Here is a 17198-nt window from a genome sequence, read left to right as displayed (position 1 = left end):
AAAGCCCGAGTCATGATCTTTGAGTGGGAGGAGGACAAGAGGACAAAAACATCGGTGTTTTTGAAATTCCTCCAGGGGATTCCAAAGTGCAGACAAGTTTGAGAACCACTGTCCTCAAGTCATGCTTCTCATTTAAAAATGCTTTGTCACAAGTTGAGGACATATTTAACGAATGCTAAAAACATATGTTAAGATAACTGTACGACAACAGTAGGCCTTCAGGTAGCAGAAAATAAAGGGGATGGTGTCTTCCAGTGTGAGCAACCACACCTTCCAACCATCCATAAAGCCAGCCAAATCACAAGCTGCAGAAGGACAACATTTGTTAAAAAAAAAAAAAAAAATCAATGTCTTCGTTCTGTCCAACCTAACAATGCCATGAGCACTGAGTCATTCCTTAACAAGGCCTTCATGGTTGATAATATCACGACATAATATTTGTTTGACTCCTAACAATTCACTGTGCATTTTCCCATCGTATGTGGAAGGATGACCCCCTTATCAGACATGGGAGGAAATCCTCCTTGCCACGTGCATAAAATAGGAGTCGTCGGTTGTAGACCAAAAAAGAGTGACTCAACACTGTGAGCAAAGTAGCCTTGCTCTGCAGGATCACCCGCCCTGGGACTCTTGCGAAGTCGGCGCTCACCTGTCCAGAGCACGTGCTCGTCTCTGGAGCTCAGCTGCATGGTCCTCTGCTCTGTAGACGAGGTCCAGTGCTTTTCTTCTGGACATCTGCATGACCAGATCATCCACGTGGCTCCTGATTTTGGCAGTCCACAGAAGCAGCTCATCCCGGTGACGTTCTAACTGCTACGTGGAGAAATTCACATTGTGAGCACAGGTGCCTCTGTGGACCCATGTACCCGTGTGCGTGGGAACAAGGTGCAGGAAGAGGTTCCGAGTCAGACTTACTGCCAGCGCCTTCTGAGCCGCCTCAGCACGAGCGGTGACAGCCTCTAGCAATCGTCTCCCTCTGGCAATTAGTGTTGAGGTCAAGTTCTGTTCTTCTTCAACACGCTGCTTCTTTTCCTGGGGCCAAAAAAAAAAAAAAAAAAAAAACAAAAAAACTCACCTTCGAGTATGCTAAAAAGCAAGCCAGCATCTGAACGTTAGTGCTTGACATTATGTGCGGGAGCTAGTAGATGGGGCTCGTTTCTAAAGAAGCTAAAAATGGAATTAACGACATAGGAGAGTTGGGCTCCCAGTCCTGAGAGAGAAGGAAAGAGCCCATCCTTCTGGAGACTCACGTGGAACTCGTGCAGGTTGGCACGGACAATGCGCAACAGGCGGTTGGTTTCCCGGGTCCTCGCCTCTGCCTCCCTTGTCAGGTCTCCTGCTGTCTGCAGCTCACTGGTGTATTTTGAAAGGAGGCTGCTCGCTGCTGCTTTGAAGACCTCCAGCTCTTTCTGTGGCTTCTGGTAATTCTTCTGAATTTGTGATAACACATCTTCAGCAGCCCTGTTAGATATAGACGGTGTAGGTAGTAAGTAAATGAACAACGACTCTCCTCTCATGAATGCACAGCGAAAGACTCTGCATTTCCATCCCTTGTGTCGTCTTGCCGTCGAAAGGGGTACATTCTCACCTCTTAAAAGAGGAAGTAATTTTTCTAAGACAGCTATAGACATAGCGGACTTGCACTTTATCCTTAACAGGCGATCTTTAGTCATGAACTTCCTAACATATTTTCGTAGAGGAATTCAAAGAAATCTTCTCTCCAGTTCCATCCAGGAAAACTGGGCCACGGTCTGTGGGTGGTAACAGCAGCCATCTTGCTTTTTGGTACAGCAAGAAATTGAAAAGAGGCTATCCAGTGATTTGTTTCATTTGTTATGAAGTTATAAATCTATCTAGAAGATATAAAGGTTTTCCTACAGCTAGTTAAAAAACAGATATTATAAGAACTGAAAATCCAAATGCCAGAAAGATCTAACTTGTACCACTGGAAAGAGCAAGCTTTAGGAAATCAAACGACATGTTTTCCTATTCTTTCGTAAATATGCTATCATACCACTTGTTTAAATCCGTTTTGAATTTAAAGTTACACAGAATAATACAATTTTCACACTATAAACCTTCTCAGGGGTTGAATATATCCGATTAACTTCCTGCTTCAATTTATTGGGGGAACTCAGAAAAATTTCATGGAAAATGCCTTGTAAGTCACCCTCAGCTTCCACAGACAACCTATTGCTGTCCTAAGACACAACAGAAAACATTTTCCACAGGTACCTACTTAAACTCTGACATCATTGGAACATCACCAGAACTTTGAACACTCTTACAATTTCCCATGATTTCTCATGATAATTAGGATACAGGCAACAAGAACGAAAAGTATATGGGAAACATAAGTAAACCAATATATTTCTGATGTCTGACCATGGATCCCTTCATACCATTAAACAAAGAATCTAAGACATTTCGATGAATGGCTTTACCACCTAACCTGTGATCACAGGCAATGATAGTCATCAACAACTTGACAAAGATTAAAAACAAAAAACCTCAGCAGCGCTCTTCATTTCTTCCTACAAAATTTGTCCAATGAATAAAATTAAACCAGTGTTTCTCAAATTACATTCCTCTGTGGCCCTCAAGTCCCGTGAGTTGGAAGCAGGTTCTAGGAGAAAGAGCTCTGTTGTGAAGTCAGGCCGTTCTCTCTCTGCTCCCCTAAGAGACTGACCACACACATCAGCATACTACAAGCTTTGAGAAGACTTGCCCTAAAGACCTTGCCTCTCCCGAGTGGACACTGCCTTTCCCAAACTTATGCAGTCACAGAACACATTTCTTGAAGATTCTTATTTGAGAGACAGAAAGAGAGTGCACATGCACACAAGTTGGGGGGAGGAGGGGCAGAGCGAGAAACAGACTCCCTGCTGGGCAGGGAGCCCCACACAGGGCTCAATCTCAGGACCCTGCAATCATGACTGGAGCCAAAGGCAGATGCTTAACTGAGTCCCCCAGGTGCCCCAGGACACACTTCAATGAAGCAGCTTTGGATAGCTCTGGGGACCAGCATGGAAAACAGATGGGGAGCAGAGCTATGGGTGATAAGGTAAAACGTGCCATCGGGGCACAATGTGCACAGGGAAACAGCAGGCCAGATTCTGCGCTCCTTTGCCAGCCCTGGGCTGCTGTCTGTGAGCACTCCCGCTATTCCCTCTCTGAGAAGAGTGGCTCAGGGCCTCAATTGCTTGTCCAAGCAAGGTGCTTTAACACCTGCTTTCCTTTAGAGTCTGGAATTTGGCATATTCTAGGTACAGGGTGTATACGGGGTCCGCCCCCAAGAAAAACCTTGGATGCTGAACTTCTCAATGGGCTCCCCCCAGGAAGAAACATCACATGTGTGGTGCTGCATTTTTGTTGCCAGGGTCAGAGCGTGATGTGACCCCCTCAGGAGGGAGAGAGCGCCTAGGGAAGGCTGCATGGATTCTCCAAGCTCTGCTGTGTCTTCTTCCCTGTGTATCCTGCTGTGTGTCCTTAATACATGACCTAGAAATCTTGGCCAGGAGTCCTGAAGGTCCTTAGGAAAATTCTGACTGTGGGCATGGTCTTGGGGACACCAACACAAGCATGATAAGCTACTGGATGGTGTGAGAAATAGTCTTGCTTATAAGAAGGCCATACTTCAGGTAAATGGCCAGTTTTCTAAGAGTTATAATAAAAAAGTAGATACATAATTCCTAAAATTATCCATGAAATTTGAAATGGCATAAATACAGAGGGATTATCTAGGGAAAATAGGAAAGAGTAGGCCAGAGAATACATTTTAAACAAAAATTTAAAAAATAAAAGTTAGCTTTAGTAATGATTGTACTCACAAGTTAGATCAACAATCTTGTAGATAACTTTATTCCAAATAGAAACAGAAGGGCTACAACAGAGAAAGGGCAGTGGAGGGCCTAGCAGGCAAGGCAGGTCGGGGGTGCTAAGAGAAGAGGATGGGAGAGAGGAACAAGGGTGGCTTCTCCCCTTCCTTGCAAATGCTTCTTAGAAAATGAGCTCTTCCCAATTGGACTATGAGATCCAAGTGGACAGGAAGGCTCTGCTCTCCTTTGTATTCCCAACTCCTAGCACAATGCCTATCACCTGGGGACTCTATCCATTTGATGAACGAAAGAATGAATGAATGATTGAACTGACCATGGAAGGGTAATGGTGGGTGAGGACATCCCTACAACTGATCCCCAGGAATCTTCATCCTTAATAATCTCCACCATCTTTAACAAGACTCTGATGTGCAGCCAAGGGAGGGAACAGTAATAAGAGGCAACATCACGGGGAGGGGGAGGAAGCAGTGGGACCCACCGGGGAGCCTGGGCAAGCTGGAGATGGATGGAGCTGTAATCAGATACATGACATTTGCACATAATCCTGGAGGCAGCGGGGAGCTAAGGGTGGTTGGGAAACGGAGCATAGCTGCACTGAGCCTGGGGTAACCACCTCAAGAATGGTGGGTCCCGGTAAGACCTGCGTGGAGGTATGATCCCCGTTCACCGCTGCTGCCTCCTCCTGCCATGCATTTCAGGGGAAGGAGGATGCACATGAGAGGTCAGGGTCAGGGGGAGCAGGACTATACTGGAGCAGAGGTCTCTGACCCGGCCACTGACATTCTACCCACCTGTCTTTTCTGGACTAGGTCTCAAGTGGTTCTTCCTTTGGTGTTTGGTTGGAAAATCATAGGTTTTGGAGTGATACGGATTTAGGGGTATGGTCTGTTTTCATATTATCCTGGAGGTCTAACATCGGGCAAAGTGCTTAGAGTCTCTGGGGCCCGTTTCCCCAAGCTAGCTCCTCCCCAACCTCACAAAGCAGCTAAGCAGATTATGTGACAAGACGAGAGAATCGAAGTCTTCACGGCCCCCTCGCCCAGCCCAGAGCAGGTGCTCCAAGATGGCAGCCCTCTTCCTCATTTCCTGGGACCTCACCGTCCTCTCCTCTCCCCGTGTGGGTTTTGTGATTAGTTCTGAGCCCTAACTGATGCTCTAGAGATTATTTTACTAGTTCTCTCTCCAAAGGCCACCTGACATTTTTTTTTCACCTAACAAATCAACGACAATGTCAAAAATCGTATTCAATGATGAAGAAAGATGTAAGCTCTAACTTTGCAGCATGTTGCCAGTAGAAGTGTAAAGGAATTTTTAAACCTTTAATAAAATAATCTGGAAATGCAAGTCAGGAGTCTTCAAAATGCAAATTCCATGATTTCACTTCTTATCACCTCTCCTAATAAGAGGATAGTATAAAACAGAGGAAAAGATTTTAGTCTAAGATGGGCCATCACAGCATTATTTAAAATAACAAAATATATTACTATCAGTTAAATATGACACTACAGGAAATGGAACTATGATGACCTATTGTGTAACTGTTTAAACCCGACTGAAGATATTTATCATAACCTGAAAGAAAGATAGCTTGTGTTCCATTACATCAAGTAATAACTGCAAAAATACTAAGAAAACAGCCTGAAAGGAAATACAAGCTCCGTGTGAGCATGTCCCTGAATGCGCTGATCTGTCACTGCATATGGTGGTTTTCCATGAAAGTTTGAACAACTGAGCTAAATCATTCTGGCATAACATCCATCTGTGTTAGAGCCTACAGCCCAGGGACTAGCCACTACACTGTATTTTCTTCCCTGAGAATTTACGGCATTATAGTTGATCTTCAATAAATATAGCATCATGAGGTTCTTTTGTTTATGTTAGATGGAAATGTTCTTCTGGAGCCACAGGGAAAAACCAAGCCCCTGGCACAAAGGTAGATACTGGCACGGACTGTATTCTTCTCTGTTCAGAGCAGCGGGCACCCCTTGTTTCATTTATTTGACAAGCGTGCCCCTCTCTTTCTGACATTCTGCACCCAGTGAGAGCGTTCCTTCCTTCCGCTCCTTGCACACATCTCCCTCTCCACAGCACTCAAACTCCTACCTCTAATTGGTTGTGTCATGAATTGGTATTTAGAAACTTACTTGAATTCCCGTATGGCATTTTGGTACAAATGCATGAAATGCCTTTTCTGGATGGTTTCCAGCAGAGATGTAATATTCTTTTGCATGTTCTGAAGAGCAGAACTGGGTAGCTGGAAATCTTCATCCAAGGTCTGATTTAGAGTTGCTGCTTTTTCAATCATTTCTATGGAGACAAGTCATCAATCACATAACAGGTCTCTCAAAAGTGAACAGCACTAAAATGGGAAAAACTTAGAAACTTCTTCAGCAAGGCGGGCTTTGTTCATCCAAACTAGGTTGAACCTCAGGCCAGGCAGGTCAGCCCATGTATCCCAATGCACTCTGGTTGTCCCTTATCAAAATACTCATGGGCTTGAGATTACTGGTTGACTTAATGTTGGTCTGCCCCAGTGTCCATAAACTTGTAAGGGCTGTGCTCGCCATGTTTACCTCAGCATTTCCTTCACCTGGCACAAACGTTTGCACATAGAAGCACTTATGCATGAACCACCAGTACTCAATATTACTCCTTTTAATAAGCACATTATTTCTTCCAATAATTTCCTTACCTGTGGCCCTACAAAGTCTAATTTGTATTGGAATTTGTACCTTATGTATCCTTAAAGTAATCCAACAAGAAAAGCAAGGATATGTTTCTGGTGCCAGAAAACTACCAGCCAGATTGGATGAGAACGGCCCAGTTAAGTAGGATTAAACTACTCTACTATTGTGGGTACACTTTGGGATCACACTGAAGCCCCAAATCCTGTCAACATCTATTCTGGGCAAAGGGGTGGGCATTGAGAGTTCAGCTCAGCTATACTCCATGGTGTTGCTGCCATGGGATCCATTTTGTTTGGCCAAGAAGCCTGTAGTAACCTTGAACTGGACAGTAGTTCTTCATGCAAACCCGTGGCCTAGATAGCCTTGGCAGGGTCACAAGCAAATTTCAGTTTTGTTAATGACTTCCCCAGTAGTACTTGTGACCAACAGTCTTCCCAGCCCCCCAGGGCCTTCTGCTTGTGGGACTCTTCGGTAGGATCTCCATGGGGCTTACCCCGACCCCCCCGTTTTCATTTGATTGACCAACCCAGACTTAGCCTGGGACCCCAAAAGACTCCAATGAAGAGCCTCAATAAAGGCATGTGTCCCAGGTCATCTCTTTCTCTCTGCCTGCACCCTGCCTTAACCTACCCCCCAACATGGCGGGTACTTCCTGCTGGACCTGTGAGTCATAAACTTCTGTATTTCATTTTCTCTTGTGGTCTGTTGTGGGAGTCTGGCTCAACACCCAGCACCCTGTGCTCCGCTTAATAAATGTTAATCTGACAAATTCTTAACAGATGGGGAGGCACCATGTCCACTCGATCCTTAGGAACTAAATATAAGGCATTATAAAAAAAAAATAACGAAAGCGTCCTTTTTTTTTTTTTTTTTTTAAAGACAAACTCCCAATGAAAGACTATGATCCAGACAATTCAAGATCCCCAACTATGGACTATTCCAGGCCTTTGGCCCTGGAACATCTAGTGCAAGTCACACACATCTATTTCTATGTTTAATAAAGGGAACGGAGCTTTTCCCACCGAATAAGCACAAGTCAGACACTGACCCCCAACCACACACTGAGCACCCTACCTTGGATATTTATCTGCAGCTTCTCAGTAAATGTCAGGAGGTCTTGAGTCTTGCTGAGGATTCTTTCAGTCTCCCTGGTTACATTTTGGCTACTCGTCAACACTCTGGCGAGCTGACAGAAAATAAAGGTCCCAGGTTAGTTTGACTCGGATGGGCACGCAAGCTTTGGTGTACCTTGTCTCTTTTAAGCCACAAACTATGTCCCTGAGTCTGGAGTAAAGCTGTACACCGATTCATGTAAGCCAAGTGAGTATTTCAGGGTGGAAACTAAGGCGCTAATCAAACAATTTACTACTCACTCTGTGGGAGAAAAGATGGTATTTTATTTTATTTTTGTTTTAGGCTCTCAAACCACAACCTTCCTCAATGCCTGCTGTGAAGACCTTACACTCGTTTCAGGACCCAAGGAGACAGAATATCAGAAGTACACTCTTGCTAATTTGTATTGAACAGGAGAATTCCATCAAGGAGTAAAGAACACGGAGTCAGGCAAACTGGGTTTCAGGCCAGAGACCCAGCTGCTCCCGAGCCTCACCAATAACATGGAATCAGGTCGCCCCTTAACCTCCCGTGGCTTCCTGAGGCCAACACGCCACGATGTGTGTGAGGCCGGCAGACCAAGGGCAGAGACTTGGCTGTGCTCTGCTGTTATTTTCATTAGGAATGTTATAATTTGCAAAAGGAAAGCCTGTTTGTAATTTTCAGGAGCATCAAGGAACCAGTCTGGTTCTAAAAGTGTTTTCTAGTCAAAATCCAAAGAGAATCTTCTTTAATGGATAGAGAGAATTATTTTAATCGGCTTATCATTTCCTACCAAATGTTCGCTCACTGAAGTACTTAGAGCACATTTAAACCCTTAAACTCCTCCCAAATCATCCTTAATTCTAAATTAACAGGAACCAACCTAATATTTTAGGGCGCACGGGTGTGTGTGTGTGTGTGTGTGTGTGTGTGTGTGTAGAGACGGAGACTAGATATGTATATGCATAGTATACATACACTATCATACACATCTATATACACACACACGTAGGTGTGGGTATGCGAACACACACACATGAAATTCAAAAGCAAAAATTATAAATTTGACAATAGGCTTCCCTCCCTGTCTGCAAATGAGGAGACTTTTTTTTGGGTGGCTTCAAACCACTCACGTGGCCTGGGCTGAACAGAAGTGATTCTCTGCTGACATCCAAACAGGCTCACTTGACATTCAAAGGGCACAAATCAGCAGCACGAGGCCCGGGGTCTGAGTGTTGCTCAGAGAACACACACCTGCCTGCCCACCCCTCGGTTCACAGGAGGAAATGAGAGGCTGTTGGCCCTGCGATGGCCAATTCTTCCCTCGGCAGAGGTGACAGTAGAAATTAAGGCAGGAGTCTCTTCCCACTGAAGCACGGAAACTGGCAGGGTTAAAACCAATTTGATGACAAAGTACCTGGAGCACTGCCCCTGGGAGGAAGAGGCTGCCCTGATTTAATAGAACCTTCCAGACCGACCGTCCCAATGCAATTGCTTTCAAGGGCTGCGTGGGAAACGGGCCCTCTACGTGGAGAATTTACCTCCCTTTGCAGATTGTCTGTCTGTTCTGCAACACCTTCAAGCTGATCTTTTGCCAGTTCCTTCTGTGGATTTTCTTTTAATAAAGCTTCCTAAAAAGAACAAAGTAAACAAATTACAGTGCTTCAAAACAAATTTGCTGGCTCTCAACTAAATCGCTTTTGTTGTCGTTCACAGAAAGAAATTCTTTCCTTGAAACTGCATTAAGAAATAAAATGGATCACATTTACTTAAGGGTTGATTCTAGTACTATGTCTCTGTACTGCCATTTTTTGCATTACATTTCCTATATAGATATGAAATTAAAGTCTGATATGTCAAAAGCAAATATTGCCACAGTTCTGACTTAAGTCTGGTTTAATTTCAATATCAGAGTCACGTAAGTTTTCACTAGAATAGCTAACATCTTAAAAATGTTTACTAGGCTAAAATACAAAAGTATTATATAAAGAATAGCCTTTGTGATTCCTGACAATGCAGTGCTTAAATTAGGCTAACTCACCTCTAATTTTGTTACTTGTATGGTTTTATTTTAGTGTTATACCAAGCCTGGGAGGGGCCTGGATTATTGTGAAGGGGTAGGGGAGTCCAGGAAGTTGCCCACGGAGGTGGTGAGGTAGAAACAGTGGACAGTTTAAGAGCTCACTCAATACATAAACATAAAAATTTGTTTAAAAATTTGACAAAGTCAAGGTGCGTGGGTAGCTCAACTGGTTGTGTGTCTGATTCTTGATTTTAGCTCAGCTCAGCCTCTTGGGTTGGTAAGATCGAGCCTCCTATTGGGCTCCATGCTGGGTGTGGAGCCTGCTTAGGATTCTCTCTCTCCCTCTCCCTCTTCCTCTGCCCCTCCCCTGCTCACTCACTCACATGCTCTCTCTCCCTTTCAAATAAATAAATAAATAATTGACAATGTGGTTTAAATAAGAGCAAGTCATTGAAAAACAGTTAAAACTTAAATCAAGTATTTATCTTTCTTGATAAATTTAAAATATAGTTATATTTCTAGGGTCCATACTGACAAAATAGTATTGATTGTGTCTATAGTGATTAGAAATTCAGAATTTTTTGAGAATTTTTTTATCTTTCAAAAATGTCTTACTCCATCTGAGGAAAAATAATATAAAAAACATCTCTTAGAGTTCCCCAACCTTTCTTTATGGCCATTATGTCTATGGAGAAAACCCCACCATAAATAAGAATGGATGGTTGAAACAGCCAGATTCACACGCCTCAGGAAATGTTAAGTCTGAGAAAAGCACTTTTATCTAAAAACGGCATTCAGGAAGGATTATCCCTTTTATTACCACATGACACAGTGAATTGATGATCTCATGTCTGAATGTAAAGGTTTTAAGCAAAATTAAGAATCTCATTTTTTTTTTCCAATCAGAAGAAAAAAAATGTTAACAGTAGAATGCTGTCTACTAAGCCAGTTTTTTCACTTCTCACCCTCTTGTTTTGGACCCAGATCCCGTTTGACTAAACATAAAACTATGATTTACCGCCAGAGATTTTTAGATAGACTTCTAGGGAGAAGAAAATTTTATGGCTTACAAATCTAGTTAGGAATACATTTACAGAAAACAGTTGACCTTCAGCGTATTCCAGCATTAAAAGAAGATACCATCTATTTTTTTTTCTCCTGTATTTGTTGTAAGACAACCACTTTCTAATATCCAAGGAGGAGTGAGTGGGCTCTTGTCTTAGCCCAAAAGGCAGCAGGGCAGATGGGGAGGGATTTATATGGAGACATCTATGGAACAACGCTTGAATAATTGGAGCAGTCCTGCAGGGAACAGGTTAGGGCTGGGATGCTGAATTCTCTTCCCTAGAGAGAAGCCTGGATGCCTGGTGAGAGCACAGACAAGGACAAAAACACTGTCCTTAGAAACACACTCTCTCTCTCTCTCTCTCACAGGGACATAGGTTTCTACCAATCTCTGCATTCCCAGTACCTACCCGGAGAGATTTCGTTGTATTTTCCAGGGTTGACAAAATTCCATATGGGACAGGGATAATGCCAGTGAGGTTCACAGAGAGGATGGTGTCACCGATATTCCCTAAGTCATTCAGCAGCACGCCTACACACTCATCATCACAAGCTAGAAGAAAAAGAAGTTGAGGTCATGCAATGTGGTGTGCACACTTTCTCATGGATTTGCACTAGCCCTTCTGCAGGACACATTCATAAGCTGAGGCCATGGCAAGACTTGCATAGACCACATCCAGTCTCATTCCCCCACCACCTGTGTGCCCGGGGGGAGGGAAGCAGCAAGCGCTGAGCCTATTCTCACACGATGCCACAGAGCCTCAGATCAGATCAGTGACTTCCCCAGGGTCCCACAGAAAAAAAACAACGGATCCCCTGTGTGGATCCCAGGCCTGGTGCATGTTTTCTTCTACCGTTCTGACCTTCACAGTGCATTCGCTCTGGATCTTTGACTTGGACCAACGGCAATGAATTCCAAATGCACTTCCATTCAGAGCCTGGCCTGTCCTATCCTCAGACAGTTTGCAGACACACTAAATGTATCCCGCTGGTGCCGCAGCAGGAACACAATGGAGAGAGAGAAAACTCTTTAAAACACTGAGAGGAGGAGAATACCCACAAACACAATCGCTTTCCAGTAGAATGTGCCTCGGTTTGCATTCCTGGCATCGGAGCCCTGTGGCGCCGGGTCTGCAGACGCACTGTCCGGACCTGCGGTCACAGTCCCCGTGCACGGAGCCCTGCGGGCTGCAGTCACACTTCTGGCAGGTGCCACCCGGTACTAGAGGGTTTCCGTGATAGCCGGAGGAGCACCTACAGAAAGGAAGATACACGTGTGGACAGTAAGATCAACACCAGCCAATAGACACCCCAGCTTCCATCCAAGGACAGCCATCCTTTCTGCCAAATGAAAAACAAAGAACATGAGCCTGGGGACCGCATTCCACTGGCTGGGAATAGTAATAAGATTCCATATCAGTCACACACATCCAAACCGAAAAAGTCTCCCATATCAGGTTAGTAACACCGTCCTGTCTGCATGAAGGCAGGGGACATGCGTAGCGACTTCCGTGGGGCACCCCCCCTCCGCGTACCTTTCACAGTACTGTCCTTCGTAGCCCAGAACACAGGCGTCACAGCGGAAATCGGCATCACCTTCCAAGACGCAAGTGGGGCTGAAGCTAGAAGGAAGAGAAAATAGCTTTTTGAATTCTCAGATCTATAACTTCAAATCTCCCTTATGCGACTTACTCGTTACTCCTAGGAAGGAGGACACCAGACAACCTTTCCAGGGCTGAAAATATAGTGGGGGCAAAAGGAAGGAAAACAAACACGGGATTGACACAAACACGAGCGTCTCTCGTATCCAAAAGATACTCAGTGCACACCCGTCCAGGGACAACCGAGTGCACACAGAGGACAAGAATCGACAGACGGCCACGAATCTGTGCGATCCCGCAACCGACCACGAATCAGTCACCAAACAAGAAAGCTTTCCAGGTGGAAAGGGTCTTGTTCCGTGACTGCAGGGCATTATCACCTGGCTCCCGGGATGGAAAGGGGACTGGGGAACCTGGCAAGACCAGGAGCAAGCGTGGAAAGGCGTGGCTGGACCCGTGCTGGTGACCAGTGGGGAAGGAGGCAAGGAGAAATGGCAGGGGAAGGCCCATGCACAAGGAGGCTGCGATCTGAAAATAAATGAGCCTAAAGGTAGGGAGCCATGTGATACACCTTTAGAGGCATAATAACAGAGCCATTCAAAGTGTAATAATCTTCTCGAGTCCACTCACTCTGGGATACAGCTTTGGGATCTTTCCTCCCACGTTTAAATGACAAAGGCGCCTTGCGCCATCTAGTGGCAAATCTGGGTATCTGCAAGCAGCAGAGAAAAACCACAGGAAGAGCCTGATGTTTTAACCTGTGCTGAGTTTCCAGAATGACAGCTACTCTTATCAGCCCTGCTTCAGTTCGGACTTTTTTTTTCCTCTTTAAAGACTAAAGGGACCGGCTTAGTGGAAGCATGAGATATGTAGAAAGTAAAGCATGTCCGCTATGGTCTCTCAGACGCAGAGATCACACAGATAGAGGTTTCTTACCTTTGTAGTTGCTTCCTCATATGTAAAATTTATTAGTGTGCATTTGGGGGTGCTTAGAACATTTTTTTTATTACAAAAGTAAAATATTCAAACACTTCACAAACGTGCAAAGTAGAAGGTGAACTATTCTTTCAAACATTTTTCTGGACTCCTAGAGCCATGAAGCTATGGGCATGGATACACGTGGAGATACGAATTTTCACTAAAACAGCCTATCATGTTTTCAGTTACATAACTTAACTGGCCATTTCTCCAATTCTGCGCATACATATATACGCAGTTCTTGTCTCAGTGTTTGTACAATCTTTCACTGTGGGTGTGCACTACATATTTTGTAATATATATATATATATATATATATATATACACATATTTTATATAAATATATGTGTGTGTGTGTGTATTTTTTTCCCTGTACATAGATATTTCATTTTCCCCTGCAATTGCGGGTGAATTTAGTATAGCTAAGCCATGCTAAAATAGATCCGTCTTTACACACACATACAAATACTTCTATAACTTAGATGACAGGTGTGGAAGTGGGGAGTCAAAATGGGTTATATTTAACACAAAAAGGTAAATAGTAGTGAGTATAGATTTTAGGACGCTTGCTAGTTTAGAAGCTAACAGTGCCTGTCGTTTGGTACTCATCATCAAGCATCACTCACTGGGAGACCATAGAGGAAGATTCAAGCAATGATTACAAAGAAAGCTCCATTTTAGTATACTAAGAGTTGGTTTTCTGTCTGTACATGTTCAATGTCTTGTCAAATAGTCTCGGGGATGATGAAATGGTATTTATTAATTACGAGTTCATTTAAACCAAACAGGACCTACAGATATTCCAGTTTCCACATAAAACCTCTGCTTCTTTTTTGTGTTCTGATAATTCTATCTGAGCATCAGGACTTCAAAGCAGAGCCTGGCCCCGACTCATCATCATGAAGCATTTCTGCACCTCAACAGTCATGGGCTTAGACAAATTCTAACCCCATTCCCTGAAACAGGAACTGAATGCTTTGTATCATTTTTCATAAGACCAGTAACCACCCATCTCCAGGTATGCTGGACAGAGAGACGGGAGGCTAAGATTATTCTCTGAGAAACAAAAATTAAAAGTCCCTTCTTGCCTTGTTCCCATTCGAACACCCCAATACCAACACAGAGACTTTCCTTTGGAAAAGATGCTCTTCAAATGCTGGGATCATGAACACTTTCTCTTAAACGGAGCCTTTCTCGACAGATGGAGAAGATTTGTTAAAACCGGCCACCCCAAGAGCCTGTAAACCGAGGTGGAGGATGGAGGCAGCCCAGCTTGACCAGCAAGGGTGGGCAGGCGCACCTGCGTGGGCTCACCTGGCGGGGCCGCTGCGGGGACAGGCGCATGGAGAGCAGTCACCCACGGAGCCGGTCACCTTCCCGTAGTACCCAGGGGCGCACACATCGCAGTGGTCCCCGGCGGTGCTGTGCCTACAGTTCTGGAGTCCCGGGTTTCAAGAGGAGAGGAAAAGAATGGGAAGCTGTTTAGAAATCACCCTTACCTCTGGTAATGCTTAAGCAAGCCACACTGCTCAAATCAGGGAGCACTTTTTTTTTTTTTTTTAAATAATAAAGAAGGGAGAGCATTTTATTCTTCCTATTTTTTAAATCCTGGAAACACTGACACCTCTGACCTTCATTCATTATAATACAGTCTAGAAATTAATACAGTCTTTGTATGGAAAATATACACAGGGCTAAAATACATATTTTATACACACATACACACACAGAGGGCTCCTAAAAGCAGCCAACCTTCGGTTCCTTAAAATAGGGATCTATAATATTTAGCAACAAATGATTTGAAGCACATCGGTTTTGTACACACATGGGGTTCACTGATCACATGTGGGGCACTGAACGCACAGAAGTGAACAGATGATTTAGGAAAAGGGAAGAAAATGCCAGGTGTTACAGCACCCCCAATAGATTTTTGCAATAACCAAACCATTTCTAGTTACATTGGACGCCATCATTTCCATGACAGGTCCTACGATCCTGCCATTAAAAAAGTTCCTGAAGCTAAAAGAACAAGTTTTTGTCGACATTTGGGCACTGCATTCTGTGGCTGATGTAAGTAGAGAAAGACAGGTAACAATGACGAACTAAAGGACACTCTATCCGTGGCAGGGAGAGAGGCTATGGAAAGACACATTTTTATATATCTGAAACACTATTTTAAGTTCCTTTTGATTAAAAAATATTCTAGTATTTTTGGTTTTAAAATTACATTCCTATCTCACCTGATGGAAGTAGATTTTATTAGGATCCACATGCCCTAAATGTGCTCTCTCTTTAGAAATAAAATTTGCAACCTCTTAAAAGGTGTTAAATATTTGTTTTACTTTTATTTATTTTAGATTTTTTAAAAATTTATTTGACAGAGATCACAAGTAGGCAGAGAGGCAGGCAGAGAGAGAGGAGGAAGCAGGCTCCCCACTGAGCAGAGAGCCTGATGTGGGGCTCAATCCCAGGATGCCAGGGTGATGACCTGAGCTGAAGGCAGATGCTTTAACCCACTGAGCCACCCAGGCGCCTCTCAATCCTTGATTTAATGATACAATACAAATCCGATGAAGATTAGATGTGCGAGGACTGAGCAGATTTCCTGGCTGTCATTGCTAACATCAACTCTAGCACCAAACGCTCCCCAAATACACAAAGGATTGTGGACTTCCTGGCTTTCTTGATCCTAGAGGACCGAAGGCAAGCTGCCCCAGGGTGGCGGGAAATGAGAACCTGTTAACGTCCACTAACCTGCAGGATGAATTCCTTGCTGTGGGGAGTGCACAGAATAGGTGTGCCAGTCGTTCAATTGTAAAACCATTAAGTGGTGTCTCCTGGGAGCGGGTACTCGGGGATAGGAACTCCCAGGGGATCTTGGTTGTCCTGAGTCTCCTCATTCCTTTCCAGGTCACACTTCTGACCAATCATTTTTATGATAATTCCAAGTCCCAGGGACATGAAGGGGAGGAGGGACACCTTACATGCTAAATGACAAAATCAGATCCAAAATGGCCTTGATGCCCGCCTATGTAATAATCCATAAGGGGTGCTTAAGGGATTTTGTCAAATGGAAGTGCCCTGCTGCACTAAACCACAAAAGAGACCTCACAAGATGAAGAGGCAGTGGTGACCAGGCTGGCAAAACCTGCGGGCTGCGTTCACGACACACCTAGTGTCAGAGAGCGATGCCCCTTCCGCACCTGGAGCAAAGGCGCTGGGCTCTGGGAAGGATACTTTAACCGCAGGATGGTACGTGCATTCTACCTTTCCACTGAACCATCAGATATATAAACAAAGCAGATTTCATCTTGGAAATGTCAACAAAAACTTGCTCTTTTAGCTTCAGAACCTTCAGACCAGGAGGGCTGAAGATTCAGGACCTGCAGCTATGAGAAGGAGGGCTCTAACCCATTTCGTAAGTTACTAGCTAAGATACTGCCACTCTTCATGCATAAACTTGACCTAGAGGTTTGTTGCAGTGGCTCCAAAGATTCAAAATGCACCCATTCCAGGAATAATCAGGGCTGCCCAAAGAGGAGTTGAGCTGCTGTGGGAGTGAGCTTCCCATGGTAGGAGGTGTGTAAATGTTCACTAAATTACTGCTTGGCGTGAATGTTGCAGTTCAGACTTAAGCTGTCTTGCAGCAGATGTATCCATCCTGGTGTACTGTGAAACTGAACAGATCCAGCTGACAGCGCTTATGCGTTCCAGGTAACACCTGGCCAACCTCTCCCCGCAGAGGAGGGAGCTGTCCAAAAGCGCTCTTTGTTGATGCCAGAGAGACTCCTTGCCACAGTCTTTCCTGCACTGGGTTACGAAGGCTGTGTTGTTTCTAGGGTACGAAACAGGTCAGCTGCTGATCTTAAAATTTTGATCTGGGGGCACCTGGGTGGCTCAGTCATTAAGC

General features: G+C 44.3%; 1 protein-coding gene across 1 annotated transcript in view; it reads right to left on the bottom strand.

Moving 5' to 3' along the window:
* Nucleotides 1-17198, bottom strand: part of LAMA1 (laminin subunit alpha 1) — a 157436-nt gene that overhangs the window by 37770 nt on the left and 102468 nt on the right. The window contains exons 30-39 of the mRNA XM_004742732.3: nt 14603-14724; nt 12245-12331; nt 11770-11963; nt 11120-11262; nt 9163-9252; nt 7601-7712; nt 5984-6146; nt 1251-1461; nt 916-1032; nt 650-813 (exon numbers count right to left, since the gene is read on the bottom strand). Coding sequence (XP_004742789.1) covers nt 650-813; nt 916-1032; nt 1251-1461; nt 5984-6146; nt 7601-7712; nt 9163-9252; nt 11120-11262; nt 11770-11963; nt 12245-12331; nt 14603-14724 — 1403 coding nt within the window. The remainder of the gene's footprint in view (nt 1-649; nt 814-915; nt 1033-1250; nt 1462-5983; nt 6147-7600; nt 7713-9162; nt 9253-11119; nt 11263-11769; nt 11964-12244; nt 12332-14602; nt 14725-17198) is intronic.

Source organism: Mustela putorius, unplaced genomic scaffold (assembly GCF_011764305.1).
Source record: "Mustela putorius furo isolate JIRA1106 unplaced genomic scaffold, ASM1176430v1.1 tig00003858_pilon_pilon_pilon, whole genome shotgun sequence".
Lineage (NCBI taxonomy): Eukaryota > Metazoa > Chordata > Mammalia > Carnivora > Mustelidae > Mustela > Mustela putorius.
This window is presented reverse-complemented; position numbering and strand designations above follow the sequence as displayed.